The sequence below is a fragment of the Geotrypetes seraphini genome, chromosome 1 (assembly GCF_902459505.1).
Source record: "Geotrypetes seraphini chromosome 1, aGeoSer1.1, whole genome shotgun sequence".
Classification (NCBI taxonomy): domain Eukaryota; kingdom Metazoa; phylum Chordata; class Amphibia; order Gymnophiona; family Dermophiidae; genus Geotrypetes; species Geotrypetes seraphini.
The window spans coordinates 489,842,415-489,862,960 of record NC_047084.1 but is presented as its reverse complement, the minus strand read 5'-3'; the positions used below and the strand labels follow the sequence as shown (position 1 = coordinate 489,862,960).

The 20,546-nt window shown below is 45.5% G+C and overlaps 1 protein-coding gene across 1 annotated transcript in view; it reads right to left on the bottom strand.

Moving 5' to 3' along the window:
* The window catches only part of DDX58 (DExD/H-box helicase 58), a 117,511-nt gene that overhangs the window by 75,992 nt on the left and 20,973 nt on the right, over window positions 1-20,546 (bottom strand). Inside the window, exon 4 of the mRNA XM_033926722.1 lies at window positions 5,538-5,685. Within this exon, the coding sequence (XP_033782613.1) occupies window positions 5,538-5,685 (148 nt within the window). The remainder of the gene's footprint in view (window positions 1-5,537; window positions 5,686-20,546) is intronic.

Here is a 20,546-nt window from a genome sequence, read left to right as displayed (position 1 = left end):
GAAGAAGCACCTGATGGCAGAGGTGGAGCAGGGTCCGTTGTCGGTCGGAGGGGAGACACGCCCTCATCAGAATGGTGTCGAGAACTGCTCCAATGAACTGGAGTCGCTGTGTGGGAAGCAGGTGCGACTTGGGGTAGTTGATCTCGAACCCCAGGAGATGGTGTGTTGAGTGGCTTGCAGTACAAGCGGAGACGTAGGTGCTTTCACCAACCAATCGTCCAAGTAGGGGAACACCTGGAGGTTGTGAGACCTGAGGAAGGCCGCTACCACAATAAGGCATTTGGTGAACACCCTGGGCGATGATGCGAGGCCAAAGGGTAGTACTTTGTATTGATAGTGACGGTGCTGGATCTGAAACCGTAGGTAGCGACGTGAAGCCGGATTGATTGGAATGCGAGTGTAGGCCTCTTTGAGGTCTAGGGAACATAGCCAGTCGTGTTGAGAGAGAAGAGGGTAAAGCGTGGCAAGGGAGAGCATTCTGAACTTTTCCTTGACCAGACATTTGTTGAGGTCCCAGAGATCGAGGATGGGACGAAGGTCTCCTGTCTTCTTGAGGACCAGGAAGTATCGGGAGTAGAATCCCTGACCCCTTTGGTCCGAAGGCACCTCTTCGATGGCATTGAGAAGAAGGAGGGATTGGACCTCCCTCAGGAGGAGGAGGGATTGGGAGGAGTGAGAAGCAGACTCGATGGGAGGATTGTCCGGTGGAAGAGTCTGGAAGTTGAGAGAGTAGCCGTGGAGAATGATGTTGAGGACCCACTGGTCCGACGTGATGACCTCCCAATGGCTGAGGAAGAGATGGAGACGTCCTCCGATAGGCTGAGGAAGAGGTAGCGACGGTAGGAGACTGGTTATGCCCTGGAGAAAAGAGTCAAAAGGGTTGAGATGGTTTTGATGGAGGAAGAGGCTTGGCAGGTTGATGAGACTGAGACCAAGCCTGAGGTTGATGCTGGTGACGAGGACGGCGAGACTGCTGTTGAGGTGGATTGAGAGGTCTGGCCAAGAACCTGCGCTGGTAGGAAGACTGTTGTCTGTAGGGGCGAGCAGGTGAAGTCTTCTTCTTAGGTTTGACCAGAGTATCCCACCTGGTCTCGTGTGCGGAGAGTTTCTGGGTTGTTGAGTCCAGGGACTCCCCGAAGAGTTCGTCACCAAGACAAGGTGCGTTAGCCAGGTGGTTAATGTCAAGGTCAGAGACTCTCAGCCAGGCCAAACGGCGTATAGCAACAGCCATGGCAGATGCTCGAGAGGTCAGCTCGAACGAGTCATAAATGGAGCGAACCATGAATTTTCTGAGTTGGAGTAAGCTGGAAATTTGCTGCTGGAAGAGGGGGACCTTACGTTCATGAAGGTATTTTTGTAAGGAGGAGAGTTGTTGCACCAGATGCTTCATGTAGAAGGAGAAGTGGAAGGTGTACTTGTTTGCTCTATTGGCTAACATTGCATTTTGGAAAAGGCGCTTACCAAATTTATCCATAGTTTTTCCCTCTGTGCCAGGAGGGGTGGAGGCATAGACACTGGAACCCTGAGATTTCTTCAAGGTGGACTCCACCAGGAGAGATTCGTGGGGCAATTGAGGCTTGTCAAACCCTGGGATTGGAATGACCCGGTACAAGCTATCCAGTTTGCGAGGGGCCCCGGGAACAGTGAGGGGAGTCTCCCAGTTTTTATAAAAAGTTTCCCGTAAGATGTCGTGGACGGGCAACTTCAGGAATTCCTTGGGAGGTTGCTCAAAGTCTAGGGCATCGAGAAAAGCCTGAGACTTTTTAGAGTCTGACTCTTAGGGGATAGAAAGAGCTGCTGACATCTCCCTAAGGAATTTGGAGAAAGAGGACTGTTCCGGTTTTGAAACGGTGTCAGCCATGGAGGGTTCTTCGTCGGTCGATGAAGCGTCCTCCTCGGTACCGTGTGGTGAGTCCTCCCATAAGTCCGGGTCTCTAACGTCGGGGTGTGCCCGTCTGGACATCGGTGTGGAAGGCTCGGTATGGCGGGTCTTTGAGAGAGACTTGCCCGAGCGCACCGAGGCGGTACCGGGAGAGGAAGACTGGTGTCGTTCCTGGGACCGGGAAGGGTCGGTAGCAGCACGGGTATGCACTGTAGCTGGTTCAGCCGAGAGCACCGGCATGGAAGTATTGATCGGTACCGAGGGGGTCGACACCGATGGGACAGTGCGAGGCTCGGACCGGTCCTGTACCGGAAGGTGCGGGGCCAGCAACGCCAGCAACAGTTGTTGTAGTGTTGCTGCAGTTGCTCCTGTAATTGGGATTGGAGTATGGCCGCGATGCGGTCATCCAGGGGGGGCACCAGTACCGCTTTTTTCTTTTTCGGTACCATAGGTGCCGCTCTACGCTCTGGCGATGAGGAGGCCGATGACGAGGCACTCACCAATATCGGAGCGGAGCGTTTACGGGGTCGGTGCGGTGACGGAAGGGTCGGCGTCGCAACCTTGGCAGGAGGGCGCTCTAGAGAAGTGGAAGGCTTCTTAGCCAGCTTACCTGGGCCCAGCGACCCCGAAGAATGATCCGGTGGCATCGACGTCGTCGGTGCCGACTTTTGAGGTGCCGTCGACGTCGCGGCAGGTTCCATGGCAGATCCGGTACCGAACAGAATATTTTGCTGGATCTGCCTATTTTTTAATGTGCGCTTTTTAAGCATAGCACAGCGGGTGCAGGTGTCAGCCCGATGCTCTGGACCCAAGCACTGCAGGCACCAATTGTGCGGGTCGGTGAGAGAGATCGGGCGTGCACACCGCTGGCACTTCTTAAAGCCCGGTTGAGGGGGCATGAAGGGAAACACGGCCTCCGCAAAATCGAATCCGGAGGCCTGTATGGTGGCAACAGGCCCCGCCGGGGCCGACCAGAAAATACAGAAAACTCGACGAGAGTTTTTTTTTTTTTTAAGTAAAAATAAGGAATCAGAAAAGAAAGAGAATAAAACCGAAAAAATTTTACGCGAGCGGGAAGGCAGAAAACTCGTTTTAAACGGCCGTTGAAAAAACATGCGTCTTCTTCGCTCCACGGAAACGAAGAAACTGGGGACCACGCACTCCTCCGTCGGGCGGGAAGGCACTCGCGCATGCACGGTGCGACCAACTAGAACTTTCTAGTTAAAAGTGTCCGTACCGGGGCTCCGTCGGTGACGTCACCCATACGTTAAGAATATGCTGCCTGCTTGTCCTGGGATAAATAATTTTACAAAATAAAGTTGGGAGGGGGAAGAGGCCTATAGCCTGCATGAAACTATTAGTAGAAGGGAGGGTTAAGGGGGTAAAACTTGAAAACCACTGGCTTAAAAATGGTAACAAATCACTTTCGAGGATGAGTCAGATAGAAAGTACTTGACTGATTTAGTTAGCAATTTGTCATTTGTAGCTGATTACCGTATTTTCACGCAGATAACGCGCACCCGTGTAAAACGCGCACACGGGTATAGCGCGCAGAAACCACGATTTTATGTACAAAAACTTTTGTATACCGCGCATGCTGCCCGACTGTCCTTTCGCCCGCCCCGACTCTCCTCTGGCCACCCCGACTCTCCTTTCGCCCTCCCCGACTCTCCGTGCGCTGTCCCGACTATCCGTTCACCCTCCCTGACTTTCCGTGCACTGCCCCGCCTCTCCGTGCGCTGTCCCGACTCTCCGTTCACCCTCCCTGACTTTCCGTGCACTGCCCCGACTCTCCGTGCGCTGTCCCGACTCTCCGTTCACCCTCCCTGACTTTCCGTGCACTGCCCCGCCTCTCCGTGCGCTGTCCCGACTCTCCGTTCACCCGCCCTGACTTTCCGTGCACTGCCCCGACTCTCCGTGCGCTGTCCCGACTCTCCGTTCACCCGCCCTGACTTTCCGTGCACTGCCCCGCCTCTCCGTGCGCTGTCCCGACTCTCCTTTCGCCCGCCCTGCCCTGCTCCCAGCTCTGTAAGCATGCGCAATGGTCTGAGCATGCTTGCCGCTTAGTTTTCACCAAGGCTGTTTTTCTGGTGGTGTGCTTTTCACCACGTGGCTGTGGCCCCCCTCTATCTGGCCTTGTAATTTGCCCAGTGACGCAAACCCCCCCCCCTCCAACGCCCGCCCCCCCCCCAAGAACCTCCGACCGCACCCCAGCCGACCCCCACGACACCCCCACCCGCCTTCCCCGTACCTTTGTGTAGTTGGGACAGACGGGAGCCAAACCCGCCTGTCCGGCAGGCAGCCAATGACGGAATGAGGCCGGATTGGCCCATCCGTCCCAAAGCTCCGCCTACTGGTGGGGCCTAAGGCGCGTGGGCCAATCAGAATAGGCCCTGGAGCCTTAGGTCCCACCTGGGGGCGCGGCCTGAGGCACATGGTCGGGTTGGGCCCATGTGCCTCAGGCCGCGCCCCCAGGTGGGACCTAAGGCTCCAGGGCCTATTCTGATTGGCCCACGCGCCTTAGGCCCCACCAGTAGGCGGAGCTTTGGGACGGATGGGCCAATCCGGCCTCATTCCGTCGTTGGCTGCCTGCCGGACAGGCGGGTTTGGCTCCCGTCTGTCCGGCCAACTACCAAAGGTACGGGGAAGGGGGGTGGGGGTGTCGTGGGGGTCGGCCAGGGGGGTCGCGGGTCGGCTGGGGGGGCGGTCGGAGGTTCTTGGGGGGGGGCGGTCGTTGGAGGGAGTGGGGTTTGCGTCGAGGGCAGGAGGGCCTGGGATCCCTCCTGCCCGTAATGTAGTGCGGGGTGGGGGTAGGGGGTCGCCGTGGCCAGGAGGGTTTGGGCTCCCTCCTGGCCCGATATTGTCGGGGAGTTGGGGAGTCGGCCGGGCAAGAGGGCTTGGGCTCCCTCTTGCTCCGATCGTGGATGCGGGTGCGGGTGGGAGCGCGTGCGAGCGGTCGTTCGGGGTGGGGGTGCGAGCGGTCCTGCTGGGGGGGGTGAATCGGGCGTCGGGCGGGGTGGGTACTATGTAAAAAAAATTTTGTATACCGCGCTCACGCGTATAACGCGCGAGGGGTATGCGCGGTAGGTAAAAACGCGTATAACGCGCGCGTTATATGTGTGAAAATACGGTAAATAAAAAAAAAAAAGTGCTATGAACTTTGAGTAAAAGTAAACACATCTGGCATCATTAATACATATGCCCGTGGGGCTCAGGTATTCTACAACTTTGCACCACAATTTAGGTACCTCGATGCAGTATGATGAGCACTAATTCTGTAATGGCATCTGAGCACCAAGATTCCATTAGAGAATACTAGCGTAAATCGGCATCACTACATCTACATTTAGGCATACCCACTTATGTCATATCAATAGCAGACGTAAATTTGTGCACCTAAATATGGCACTTTAGCATGTAACTTACAGTTTTCTGAAAATTATGTGCATAAATGTTGATCCCACCCTCGCCCTGCCCATATTCATCCCCTGTGAACCACCCTTATGCATTTACACCTAAGCAATCTGAATGAGTCCTCACTTACCACGGAAGTGCTAGAATTCTATAAAATTAAGTGCACTAATGGCACTTAAAATTAGGTGCCAAAGTTAGAGAATAGGGGGTGGGGGGGGGCAGGGAGTGTCCCAGGAGTTACCTTCTCGTATGTCCCACAGATCCATACATATAGAGTTTTCAGTTTCTAAAGCCAGCTGAAAGGTTTTAGGCCAAGCTTCCTTGTCCGATCTGAGAAGGCAAGCAATTAGTTTTTCTGAACCTGCAATCGGGCCTCTGTTCTCTGCAATCTGTCATTTAAAAACAAACAAAGATTACCGTTTTTATAAAAAGTTTTGGAGTATGAAAACTGTTGCAACAGAAATTGCTGAATGGGAGAAATCTTGGCACTAGCAAATGAAGTTGTAGCAGCTGAGAGTGTTATATGGTAGAGGATTTTAATGTTCCTATCGACCCTTGCAATAATGATGTGAGTGAAGAAGGGAAGGTTTTAGTGGAGTCCCTTGAAGTTTGTGAGTTGATGCAAATACTACCAGTGGCTACATGTGACAGAGTGAAGTTCCTGTCCCAAGCCAGCGGAGGGAGCCTCAGCAGTTGAAAGAAAGAGCTAATCTACATACCATCCTGCAAGGGCTTCTGGGAGGAGAAATGCTGGCTTTTGGCATAACTCCCGGTAAGTCCAGTACTGGCTGGGGGCAGAGAGAAAAAGAGAGAGACAGACAGACAGATCCTGGCCAGTATTGCCTACCTAGTAGAGCTTGGAGGGACTGGAGAACCTTCAAGCTTAATGACCAGTAGAGGGCCCAGTGAGAGAGAGCATTTGAGGGACCTGGAGAGTCCTTAGAGAGAGGGGACCTGAACCTGAGAAGCTGGCAACTAGAAAGACCAGTAGTTGCCCACAGTGAGAGTCTACCTGGTAGAGTTTGGAGGGACTGGAGAGCCCTCAAGATTGACAACCAGGGGAGGGCCAGTGATTGGGTATCTGAGTGACCTGGAGAGTACTTAGAGAGAGTGCCTGAGGGACCAGGGAGAGTCCTCAGTGGAACGCCTGAAGGACTGAGGGAGTCCTCAGGGAGTGATTGGTGACCAGTGTACTGGGGAAGTTAAGTCTAACAGTGGCTGGTGGAGAGACCAGTGGTGACCAGCGAAGGAATCTGAGAGACCAGTGGTGTATAGGACCGGCAACTAGACTGACCGTTAGGGCCCAGAGTGAGTGACCAGTAGTGACCAGAGGGACTGGCTACCAGAATGTCCAAAGTTGACAGAAGTGCCTGGAGTGAGTGACCGGTCGCAACCAGGAAGGTCGTGTGATGAAGAACAAAGGTGTAAGAACAGTGCCTGGAAGACCAGAAGAGCCTGGGAGTGGAGTGGTGAAGGGCAATGATCTCTCGGCCCATTCACACTATACATGCTGTTGATAATGTTTTAGCCTTGGGGGGGGGAGGAATTTATCCCCATTGTTGAAGAAGGCTTTATGTGAGAAGCCTAAGGTCTGGTGATTCAGACAGGCCGTGACCTGTTTGGGCCGCCGCGGGAGCGGACTGCTGGGCAGGATGGACCTATGGTCTGACCCGGCGGAGGCGGGAGGCGAAGTCGCCTGACTATGGCGGTATAGAAAAATAAAGTTATTATTATTATTATTATGTTCTTATGTTCTTATCTGTTGTTGATGATAAATCAAAAAGTTCTACTGCACCAGTTGATAATCGAGTGTGTATTCTCGAAATCTGTGCTCAATGCTAAATAGCTTTGACGGGTCCCGTTTCACCCAGAATGGGATGGTAGGAGTGTTGGCAATGTAGGAGAACAAATTTGTAAAACTGCCTGGCCAAAAAGGCCGGCATTTCTGGAGAAAGCATCCAGACCATAATGAGAGGAGAATGTATGAACCGAGGAGGAAGTGACAGCTTTGCAGAGTTCCTCAATAGGAGTAGATTTAAGTAAAACTACTGAGACTGTCATGGCTCTAAATTTATGGGCTGGACCTGGACTCTGTAGATGTAGACCAGCCTGAGCATAGGAGAAAAAAATGCAAGCAGCAATCCAGTTGAAGATGGTTCGCTTAGCAACTAGATGTCTCAACTTGTTTGGATCGAAGGAGACAAATAGTTGAAGAGAAGATCTCCGTGGCTTAGTCCTTTGCAAGTAGAAGGCCAAAGCACGCTGACAGTCCAGAATATGAAAAGCTGATTCTCCAGTATGAGAATGAGGCTTTGGAAAAAAAAAAAAACACTGGAAGGACAATGGATTGGAGGATATGAAATTCTGAAACTACGGTACTTTTGGTAAGAATTGTTGATGTGTACGAAGGACCACCTTGCCATGATGGAAAACAGTGAAAGGTGGATCTGCAACTACAGCATGGAGCTCACTGACTCTGCGAGCAGATGCAAGAGCAATGAGAAAAAACCACTGTCTCAGTGAGGTATTTGAGATGAGCCGAAGACACTGGTTGAAATGGAGGCTGCATTAGTCGAGTAAGAACAATGAGATCCCAAATCACTGGAAGAGTTTCAAGAGGTGGTTTGACATTGAAAAACCGTTCATACACTTGGAAACTGCAGGATGAGCAGATAAAGGTTTCCACTCCAAAGCCTGATGTCAAGCAGCAATTGCACTGAGATGGAATTGAATGGATGTTGATTCGAGACCTGATTAAGACAAATGCAACAGATAGTGCAAAACTGAAGACAAGGAAGTAGATTGAGGCTCCATGTAATGAATGATGCACCAAGCAGAGAATCTAGTGCATTGCTGATGGTAGCATTGCATAGCGGTAGGATTCCTGGAAGCCTTGAAAATGTCCTTGACAGATTGAGAAAACTGGAAAGGAGCTATGTTGAGAGGTATCAAGCTGTCAGGTGTAGAGACTGCAGGTTGGGATGAAAAAAAAGACCCTTGATTCTGTGCAGAAGGAATAGCTCCCTCCAGGTGAGTTGAAGTAGAAGGGAGAACTACTTTTGTCTGGGCCACCGACGAGCTATGAGAATCATGGTGGCATGATTTTGGTTGAGCTTGAGAAGGGTCTTGAAAAAGAGAGGAAATGGAGGAAATGCATACAGAGATAGATTCATTCATTCCAGGAGAAATGCATCTGCCTCCAGTCGATGAGAAAAGTATATCCGGAAGCAGAACTGAGGCAGGATTAAAAGCAGGCACGGGGGGGAGGGGGGGAGCGGCTCATGCTGCAACCGTCCAGTGAGAGAAGCACCGACATTAAAAGCAGGCACGGGGAGGGCGGCTCACTGCCACAGCCACCTAATGAGGGAAGTGCCTTGATTAAAAACAGGTGGGGGTGGTATTCGCTCCATAAGACACACCCTTATTTCCACCCATGTTTTGGAGGGAAAAAAGTGCATCTTATGGAGCGAAAAATAAGGTATACCCTAGAGCAGCGATGGCGAACCTATGGCATGCGTGCCAGCTGTGGCACGCGAAGGCCTTGCAGCTGGCACGCGGGAAGGTCCGCAATAGAGAGCTGCACGGGTCGCAGGGATCCCGTGAGGACGCCTCCGAGGGTAAACAAAGCCCTCCCTCCCTCCGACGTCTGCGCTGACATCGGGAAGACTTCCTTTCGGCTCTGTACTGCAGGCAGGGTAGGTAAGGAGGAGTAGCCTCTCGGCTCGAGTGGCTACCAAGGGAGGGGGGCGGTCCGCCCCGCGTGCAGCACAGCCAGCCAGGTCCCCTTATTTTTGTGGCGCTAACCCGACCGACCGACAACAGCCCTGGTCCGACAAACCTCCCTGCCCTTAACCGCGAATCTAAATTACCTTCTTACAGCAGCTGTAAGAAGGAAATTTAGATTCGCGGTTAAGGGCAGGGAGGTTTGTCAGACCGGGGCTGTTGTCGGTCTGTCGGTCGCGGAAGCGCCATAAAAGTAAGGGGACCTGACCGGCTGTGCTGCACCCGGGGCGGGAGAGAAGGAGGGGGGAGAAGGACGCTGAAAGCACTGGGGAAGACAAAGGGGTGAAGAAGGACGCTGAAAGGTCATGGGGAAGACGGGGTGGGGGGGAAGGACACTGAAAGCATTTGTGGAAGACAGAAGGGGGAGAAGGACGCTGACAGGACATGGGGAAGACGGGGGGGAGAAGGACGCTGAAAGCACATGGGGAAGACGGGGTGGGGGGGAAAGACACTGAAAGCATTTGTGGAAGACAGAAGGGGGAGAAGGACGCTGACAGGACATGGGGAAGACGGGGGAGAGAAGGACGCTGAAAGCACATGGGGAAGACAAAGGGATGGAGAAGGACGCTGAAAGGACATGGGGAAGATGGGGGGTGGGGTGGAGAAGGATGCTGAAAGGGCATGGGGAAGACAGAGGGGGGAGAAGGACACTGACAGGACATGGGGAAGATGGGGGGGGAGAAGGACGCTGAAAGGAAATGGGGAAGAGAGAGTGGGGAGAAGACGCTGGCAGGGAAGAAGACAGAGATGCCAGACTATGGGGGGAGCGGAGGGAAGAAGATGGGTGCCAGACCAATTTGGAAGGGGGGAGAAAGGGAGAGGCACAGTAACAGAGCAAATGGAAGACGCAGAAGGAAGAGAGACAGTGGATGGAAGGAACTGAATGAGAACATGAGGAAAGCAGAAACCAGGCAACAAAGGTAGGAAAAGAATTCTATTTCTTTTTTTCTTGCTTCAGGATAAAGTAGTATATTAGTTGTGTTGATAAAAATTTATAAACAAAAGAGGCTCTGGTACAAACCCGTTTACAAAGTGTGTATTCTTCCCAATTAATATTTCCAAATTAATAAAGTCTTTTTGCTTATTTGTAAATGGGTTTCTACTAGAGCCTTTAATTCAGTAGCATAATTAAATGAAATAACTATTTCTGAAGTTTATAGGGACGGAGGGGATTCCTCACGGGGACGGGCGGGGACGGAGGGGATTCCTCGCGGGGACGGGTGGGGACAGAGGGATTCCTCACGGGGACGGGTGGGATTCCTCACAGGGACGGGTGAGACTTTGGCGGGGACGGGTGGGATTTCTGTCCCCGTGAACTCTCTAGTCCGCAATTAAGATATGCGGCGCGGCGGGAGGCGAGTGTGCCGGTGTCTGCTTTGCAGCTCACCTGGCAACAGGGCCGGACTGGCCATTGGGAGGACCGGGCATTGTCCCGGTGGGCCGTGGCCCAGCCTCCTGTGCTGGCTGCAGTCCTGTGAGTGGATGTTTAGCCTGCCTGTCTTCCCCTTAGTATCCTATGAGCCAGGCAGTGTGTGAGGGGGAAGTGGGGGGAGGAAGAGAAGCTTCACACTGAGTCTGTCACAGGAACTCAGTGAGGCTGTAGTGTGACTCCACATGTGACATCTGTAATCAGGAACAGTTCCTAGTGCTCCCATGCTAGAGAGGTGAGGATATGGGGGGAAGTTAATGTGTCTAATAATGTGCTCCTCTGTAAAAACCTCTGTATTTTCCATGGGGGACATGCTAAATTCGAGGAAATAAAAAAGCTGCTTATGATGATTGCATAGAGAAGTTCAGTAAGCTGAGAGGAGGGCTGGACTCTCTGTGAACAACCAACACACTAATCCTCTGCGCTGTACCTTATGGAAAACTCAATATAGCAAAAAACAGTAAAGTGTATATGTGGCCCTTCACAGTGCTTTTGTAAACATCATAATAAAATAACAAAGGCTCCAATAATGAAAAATAAAAGTCCTTTTCCCATACACTCAGGTTGCACAAGTCCGGTTTTCACCCGGACAGTATATTTTTTGACCAAAACGGATGTCTACAATTAGTAAAATTCCCCAATCACATATTTTTTTATGGGGACGGATTTGTATACAGCACTTCATTAGATTTTTTTTATTATACAAATTTTATCTTTTTGTAGACTTGAAGTCTTGAACAAAGAAAATGAGTACAGCAAAAAAAGCAAAAACAGATAGTGGAAGACCATTCTAAGAGGCCTGGACAGAGTACATATGGAGTAATTGAACGCAGTGGGAAAGTATTGTGTATTATGTGTAATGAAAGTGTTGTGTCTCGCACATCAAGTGTCAAACGTCACTTTGAGACCAACCATAACAGTGTTGCTGAACTTGGTTTAGCTCAAAGAAAAGAGTTCCTTGTAGGAAAATTAAAGAAATATCACTCCCAGTTTCTAAGTTTTAGCAACTATCTTTCAAAAACTAATCATCTTACAGTTGCCAGCTTTCAAATTTCACTGTGCATGGCAAAACATGGTAAGCCCCTCTCTGATGGAGATTTTATCAAAAAGGCAATTTTGGCTGGGAGTAGTTCACTCTTCCATGATTTCCAAAACAAGGATAAAATTGTGCAGCGCATCTCTGAGATGCCGCTAAGCAGAAATACTGCAAAAGATAGGGTTCTGTGAATGGCTGCTGATGTTAGTCAACAGCTTACTTGCGACTTACAAAAAGCACCCTTCTACTCCATGTGCTTGGATGAAAGTACAGATATTACTCTTCAACATATTTATCAATGACCTGGAAAAGGAGGCAAAGTGCGAGGTTATAAAATTTGCAGACGATACCAAACTGTGCGGCAGAGTTAGGTCCAGGGAGGAGTGTGAGGACCTGCAAAGGGACCTGGACAAGCTGGAAGACTGGGCAAACAAATGGCAAATGCGCTTTAATGTGGAAAAATGCAAGGTCATGCATATAGGGAAAAAGAACCTGTTGTTCAACTACAAATTGGGGGAGGCATTGTTGGGAGACAGCAGACTTGAAAGAGACTTGGGTGTGCTGGTGGATGCATCACTGAAGCCATGTGCTCAGTGCGCAGCAGCCTCGAAAAAGTCAACAGGATGCTGGGCATCATAAAGAGGGGCATAACAACCAGGACGCGGGAAGTCATCATGCCATTGTATCGAGCGATGGTGTGTCCGCATCTGGAATACTGCGTTCAATATTGGTCGCCGTACCTCAGGAAGGACATGGCGGTACTTGAGAGAGTCCAAAGGAGAGCAACGAAACTGGTAAAAGGGCTGGAACACTGCCCATACGCCGAGAGGTTGGATAGGCTGGGGCTCTTCTCTCTAGAAAAAAGGAGGCTCAGGGAGATATGATAGAGACCTTCAAGATCATGAGGGGCATGGATAGGGACAGATTCTTCAGACTGAAGGGGACAACAGGTACGAGGGGGCATTCGGAGAAACTGAAGGGAGATAGGTTCAAAACAAATGCAAGGAAGTTTTTTTTCACCCAAAGGGTCGTGGACACTTGGAATGCGCTACCGGAGGAAGTGATCAGGCAGAGTACGGTACAGGGATTCAAACAGGGATTGGACGGATTCCTGAGGGATAAAGGGATCGTGGGATACTGAGAGAGGTGCTGGGATGTAATACAAGTATAGAAAGCAAACCAGGTAATAAGTATAGAAACCCAACCAGGTCGTGAATGTGCAAGACCGGAGGGTTAGGACTTCGATGGGAAGATAGGACTTCAATGGGAAACCAAGGTGGCAAGGGGGCCCCCCTTCTGGTGAGTCAGACAGGTTGTGACCTGTTTGGGCCGCCGCAAGAGTGGACTGCTGGGCAGGATGGACCTATGGTCTGACCCGGCAGAGGCACTGCTTATGTTCTTATGTACTAACCATGCAAGACTAGCGCTCATTTTGCGTTATGCTACTGGTGACATCATGAGAGAAGAGCTGGTAAAACTGCTGTCTTTGCTTGGAAGAACACAAGGGATAGATATCCACAATGCTGTGATGGAGGCTTTTTCATCACTAGACATAAGTCCAGAAAAAGTAGTTTCAGTTACTAGCGATGGAGCACCTAGCATGGTGGGGACAACATCAGGATTCATTCATTTCTTTGCTAAGGAAGCAAAACATCCACTGATTCAATTTCACTGTATAATACATCAAGAGGCTCTCTGCGCCAAAGAAAGCAGCAAAAAACTTGAAGATGTCCTCAAAGATGTAACAAAAATGGTGAACTTCATCATGGCGCGTGCTCTTAATTTTCGACAATTTCAAGCCCTTCTTGATGAGGTTCAGGCACAATATAACACTTTACTGATGTACAATAATGTCCGGTGGCTGAGCAGAGGACGAGTGTTAGAGAGATTTGTGGTCTGCTTGGAAGAAGTTAGGCTATTTATGAACGAAAAGGGGGAAGACTATCCTCAACTCACCAACATGGCCTGGCTTACCAACCTCATGTTCTTTACAGATTTTACTAACCACTTTAATGTACTAAACAAAAAATTACAAGGCATGGGAAAAACAGCAGAAAGCATGTTTAGTGACATCAAAGCTTTTGAGAGAAAATTGCATGTTTTTGAAAAAGACCTTGAGAGTGGACAGCTAAAATATTTTCCCAACCTAAAAATACATTTGGATAATTCTACAACATTTGTGGACAGTCATAAAAAACACCAGGAAATCTACAAAGCATATTCCACCATTGTAGCCGAAGCAAAGGAGAATTTTAGTAAAAGATTTTCTCAGTTCCGTAAGATGAAGACAACCCTTTCATTTATAACTTCCCCAGAAAAGTCCACATTTGAAGATCTTGATCTTTCCTGCTTACAGTGGTTGGATATTCAAAATTTGGAAAGGGAGCTACTGGAATTTCAAGAAAGCTCTATCTGGAAAAGTAAATTCAATGACCTACGTGCGGCTCTTGAACGTATTGAGTGTGAAAGGGTGACAAATGAAATCACTGCTAGCAGTTCTGAAAATGAAATCCTAAAAGCGTGGAATTCTCTGCCAGACAATTTTAAGTCCATGAAAGCACTTGGGATTGCTCTTCTTACTTTGTTTGGGTCATCCTATGCTTGTGAGCAGCTGTTTTCGGCTTTGAATCATATAAAATCTGATGCTAGAAACAGATTAATGGATGACATGAGTGCTGCATGTGTTGCTCTGAAATTAATGCACTATGAGCCAAGGATTGACAAGTTATCAGCATGCATGCAACAACAAAAATCACATTAATTTTTTTCAGAGCATGCCCAATACATATGTTTACATGAAGCAGTGTTTTCAGTTTGCAGTTAAGACACTTTCTAAGTTATTTAAATATTATTTAAAGATGTTATTTAAAAAAGGGACTTTACATGGCCCTGTAGTATTCCAATCTGGAATTTCCAATAAAAACGTTTGGTTTAATTGAAAGCTCTTTTGTTTTCTTTACATCATATTATTAGAAATATAATGATTTAACTATTTTCTAATTTGATTGTAAATTTTACAAAAAAACATGTATAGACTCTTTGGGAATGCACACCGAGTCTTGACACAGTTAACAGTTTTAAGAAGTTTATCTTTTTTTTTACTCAGGATACATTTGACGTTATGTGAATAATACATTTAAAATATATTGTGTAACTGAATCAAATTCTTCCTAAATTCATTAAATTGAATGAAATCATTAAAACATTATAAATTGCCAATAAATTGAAATGAAAACCAAAGGATTGTGAATCAAATTGATTATCTGACAATACAAAGATTCCAACCTTTAAAAACGATGTTACATAGTTCAGGCAACTTTATAAAGAGTTTTTAGATACTAAAATCTTGTTATTAAGGTTTAATTGACGTGCTGGCACTTTGAGGAAATTCTTTGGTTTTGTGCGGCAGTTTGGGCACTCGGGCTCAAAAAGGTTAGCCATCACTGCCCTAGAGGAAAGGAGGGACAAGAGAGATAAGATTCAGACGTTCAAATACTTGAAAGGTATTAGGAAAATGGTAAAACCAGAGGGCATAATCTGAGGTTGAGGGGTGGTAGACTCAAGAGAAACGTTAGAAAATTCTTCTTTGCGGAGAGGGTGGTTGATGCCTGGAATGCGCTCCCGAGGGAGGTGGTGGAGAGGAAAACGGTAACAGAGTTTAAAAAAGCATGGGATGAACACAGAGGATCTCTAATCAGAAAATAATGGTATACTTTTAAGAACTAAGGTCAGTACTGGGCAGACTTGCACAGTCTGTGTCCCGTATATGGCTATTCAGTTGAGGATAGGCTGTGAGGGTTTGGATGGGCTGGAGTGGGCTTTGACGGAGACTCCAGTGGATGGAGCCTGTACACAGTGCCAGGCAGAGCTCTGGGGTTTTGGCACAGAAATATCTAAGAAAAAGAACAATTTAAATTAAATCAATAAATTACAGAGAGTGTATGTTTGGGCAGACTGGTTGGACCATTTGGGTCTTTATCTGCCATCGTTTACTAGGCTACTATATAGAACAATCTGCCTTTTGTATTGCAGCAGCAAAAATGTGGAATAAATTAATGCTTAACATGTGGTTATATAAGAGCTATGTCCAGTTTCATAAAGCAGTAAAAACATATTTATTTGTGCAAGCATTTGTGTGTTAGTTTTATTGACATTGAAGTAGAGCTTGTGAACATGATAAAATAAGAGAAGAAATATTATATAGCAAAAATATAAATTTGTTCTAGCAGCCATGTTTCTCTTTTAAAATGAGATAGAACACAAACTTTAAAATTGGCTTATAAAACTGAATATGATCCTGAAATCAAACAAAAAATTTTTAATGCCCCCATCCTCTAGCTTTTTCATTTACCATTTTTTTTGCTCTATAAGATGCACCTAATCATAAGACACACCCACCTGTAGAAGAGGAAAACTCAAGAAGAAAAAAAATTGGGTTCAGAATTTTTCCCCCTGTTTTTTCCTCCTCTACATGTAGGTGTGTCTGGTGTGTCTGGTGGTAGGCAGCTCTATGTCCTGCCCTTAGTAGGAAGCAACAACTTCCTTTGAGGGCAAGTCGCTACAGAACCATCAACACAAGCAGTTGGGAGGTCCCGCACTGCTTTAGAGAAGCCAGATTCATGCTGCGGTAGCAGCACAAGATGGACAGGTATTTACTTTGGTGGAGGGCAAGATGAGATTAAATTTTTTGGACTCACCCAATTTGGTCTTGGGCCAGCCCTAAATCAGCTGTCTGGCTACACACCTGCCTTCTAGTCAGAGGCTTTTAGCACACTATCCCAGATGTTGCGGTGTGCGCTAAACATGGCCATAAATAGTATTTTTTTGGGGGGGTGGGTTATGCTCTTCTAGGCCTGGCTCTCTAAGCATCGGTCTCTTAGGTTCACCGAATCCTACAGGCTGCTTTCATAGAGAAGGTAAATACCAGCCCCTTTCCTCATGACCAGAGAGGTAAGCTCACGTGTGACCTGCCCCTCCCTCCAAGTCAACAAGGTTACTGGGGAAAAAAATGGAGTGCGTGCTGCCAGCCAATGAACGCTTTCGAACTAATGAGTGATGAGTGGGCATATGCACTGTGGCGTGTTAGTCGGCTTCGGGAACATGAAGACTCGGTTAGGTACGGAGAGCTGGATAACCGGGCAGAGGGAGGCACAAGGTGAGCACATGGTTATGGAGGGTGACAGGGAGGAATGAGATAAATAGATCAGGGTGAGCGCGAGACCCCAGTGGACCACCAGCATTTTAAAAAAGGTACCGGGGGAGCGGAATTTAAAAAAATTGTATTTGGTCCATAAGACGCATCCACTTTTCCACCCCCTTTTTGGGGGTAGAAAAAGTGCATCTTATGAAACGAAAAATATGGTATGTACTAAGCATGGAGAGATGTGTCCTATATTCAAATAATCCAGGGGAGGGGCGTGGCTTAGCGTGCACACAAAATGGTCGTGTGATCGCAGCGCTCCTCTTACCTGGGCAACCGTTGAATAAATAAAGATTTCCTTTTAAACTGTTTTCGGCTGAAAACCTCGGAGAGGACAGCGGGAGCATGGCGAGCACCCGACAGAGTAAGAGTGAAACCGGAGGGGCTGTGAAAAGGCAGAAGCAGGATCAAATTACCCCAAGTAAGGTTCCGCTTCCTGCTGATGTATCAGAGGAGTTAAGCAAAGCTGAAGTTATGGGGGAACTGAGGCAAATCAAACAAATGCTGACAGAGACTGTGAGTAATATGGCAGAACTGAAGGAAGAAATCCTGAATATACACAGACAAATGGAAGTAGCTAATAAAAGAACAACAGAGTTAGAAGTTAAAATGGAGAGCTTAGAATGTGAAGGAAAAAGATGCAAAAATGACAGTTTGGAAATAATTCAATTGAAAAGTCAGCTGGAAGATTACGAAAACCGTGGAAGAAAAAAGAATATAAAACTTTTTGGAATACAGGAAAATTTGGAAGGGAAAAATGCAATACAGTTTTTAGAAAATTTAATTCCTAGATTATTGCAGTTGGATTTCAAACAGCCTTCGGAAATAGAATGGGCACACAGGATTCCAATAAAGAGTCTGGAAAATCAAGGGAGACCAAGACCATTAATATTCAAGATGTTAAGATACCAGCAAGCAATAGAAATTTTAAATGCTGCCAAAAAAGATAAAAACTTAAACTATAAAGGATCCAAAATATGGTTTTTACCAGACTTTGCTAAAAATACAGCAAATATTAGGAAGAAATTCCTTGAGCTGAGATCTCAATTAAAGGAAAAAGGATATAAGTATGGGTTATATTACCCAGCAAAAATGAGGGTATCTTGTGGGGATAAATCTTTGTATTTTGTTGATCCGGAAAAACTAAAGACCTTTCTTTCAAAATCAGAACCTATGTCATTTTAGCACAATGGGTGTTGAAATGAAGGGATAAATACTAAGACTGGATTGGTGGATATTGAATAAAAAATTAAATATAAAGAACTATGGGACTTTTGTTTGTTGGAAAAAGAAGAATATGCAACAAAGAACAGGAAATAAAAATGGACAAGTGAAAAAGAAAATAAAAGAATGTAAAGAAGAAAGAAGGATAGACTGGAAAGACATTAAAGTGAAGTTATTAGACTGAACTTTTAGGAGACTGAAAGATGGACGGCTGGAGTAAAGAATGAACAAGAAGGATTAAAGGACTGGACAAATTAACACAAAAGGAAAAGTGAAGACTGAATAGGAAAATAAATAGATGTGAAGAAGGAGAAAGCAGGACTGATAGACTAAAAGGATATTATATTAAAAAAAAAATGAATGACAATTGGCAGTCAAAAGTCTTTAAGAGTGGATGGATGGAGATAAGAAATAAATATGAAAGTTCAGTTTATTTAATAAGTCAGAAAAGGAGAAAGTAAAGAATGAAAGGACAATAAGGAAAAGATTGCAGAATGGACTAATGATAGAAAGGACAAGTTATATGATATTTAAATGCAAGTAAAGGAAAGGAAAATGAATAATATAAAAGAAAGATACATAAGAATTTATTGGTAGCTGAAGGAATGTAAAGATTGATGTTGTGATAATATAGTTTTAAAAAGATTGGATTTAATTTGGAGAAGAGGAAATATAAAAAGGGGGGGAAAAAAGAAAAAAAAATTATTTTGAAAATGAAATACAAATGTTTAAATACAAATAGGGGATAAAAACTTATAAAATTGAAATATTTTTTAACAGAAATATATGAAGAGATGGATATTTGTTGTTGGATATTTAAAGGAGGCTAGGAGAAGATGGATTAGATAATATAAGATATAGGAAAATGATACTTTTTATTAAATATATGACTATGATAGAATTTTCTTGAATGAAATAAAATGTTGGGGGAATGAATTAGAGATTGGTGAAATGATAAAAATGCATTAATGGAATGTTAGGAAATAAATATGGTTATGTGACTAAAGGTTAAATAATAGATAGAGAAATTAATTACTTTAAAATGGAAAAAAAAAAATAAAATAAAGGTTTTATGATTAGAAGAGAGATATAATTAGATATATTGTGGAGAGGTAGTGAGTTTGTCTCAATAAAGGATAAAGGGGTTATTAATTAATATTGGTTGCCTGGGGGGAGGGGGGAAGTTGGGATTACTGTCCAATGTGTGTCCTTAAGCAGTCATTATATTGGGGGGGGGAGGGATGGGAAGAAGGTGGGTATTAAAGATATTACTAGGATGATTAAGGAAAAGATTAATAAGGGATTGGGTAATTTGGAGGTAAGAATGTGTGCCATGGGGAGAAGTTTTTTAGATCTTAGTTATGGAAGAAGGGAAGAGGAAGATTATGATAAGGAGTATAAAATATATTATGTCTTTTAAGATATTTTCTATTAATGTCAATGGCCTGAATCATGTAATCAAAAGGAAAAAGGTATTATCATTTTTAAAGAAGCAAAACGCGGATGTTTATTGTCTGCAGGAGACCCATCTTAATATAAAGGAATCACAGAAACTAACGGGTGGGTGGGTGAAAGAATGTTTTTTTGCTCCAGCAGAGGGTAAAAAAGCAGGAGTAGCAGTTCTTATAAATAAAAAGTGTATGGCCAATTTTAAGATAGTAAATTCGGACCCACATGGAAGATGGCTACATGTTGATATAAGTATGGGAAATAATGCCCTGACGTTGTTCAATATATATGCCCCTAATTCGAATCAATCAGAATTCTTTAAAAAATTGCAGAGTATGTTGTTACCACTGGCTGCTTCTAATTTAGTGGTGGCTGGAGATTTTAATGCTGTAATGGATCCATTAATGGATAAAAAACCAGGTAAAAGTATAAAATCTTTAGGTTTAGATAATTTGGTTCAATCATGTGATTTGAAGGATATATGGCGTATTCTTCATTTTAATGATCAGGAATTTTCATTTTGTTCACAGGTTTATAAATCATTTTCAAGAATAGATTATATTTTTATTTCATCACATAAGGTGCAGCAAGTGATTAAGGCTTCCATTGATCCCATTATCATTTCGGATCATGCGGGAGTATGGATAGATTTACAATTAGATCAATTAGAAAATAGAAGACCTCTTTGGAGATTTGATAATGCATTGCTTGTGGATGAAAAATTTTTGGAAAATTTTAAAACACAAATTAGTGATTTCTTTCAAATTAATTTAGTGGAAGATACATCTATTGAAAATGTATGGGACGCTTTTAAAGCGACTATGAGAGGTCATATTATATCATATTCAGCTTTTGTTAAGAAACAGATTAAAAAACAGTATATAGAGTTAGAAAAAGAAATTAAAATACTAGAAACTAAATTGGTAAGCAAATGGGAACATGATGTATTACAAGCTCTTTTGAAAGCAAAAGGTAAATATAACGAATTAGCTTCAAAAATGATAAGAAGAGACTTGTTTTCCAAACAGACAATGTATTATGGAAATTCTAATAAGGCGGGAAGATTATTGGCAAATTATCTTAAAGCAAAAAAAAGAAGAACTAACATTAATGGGATAAAAGATGATAA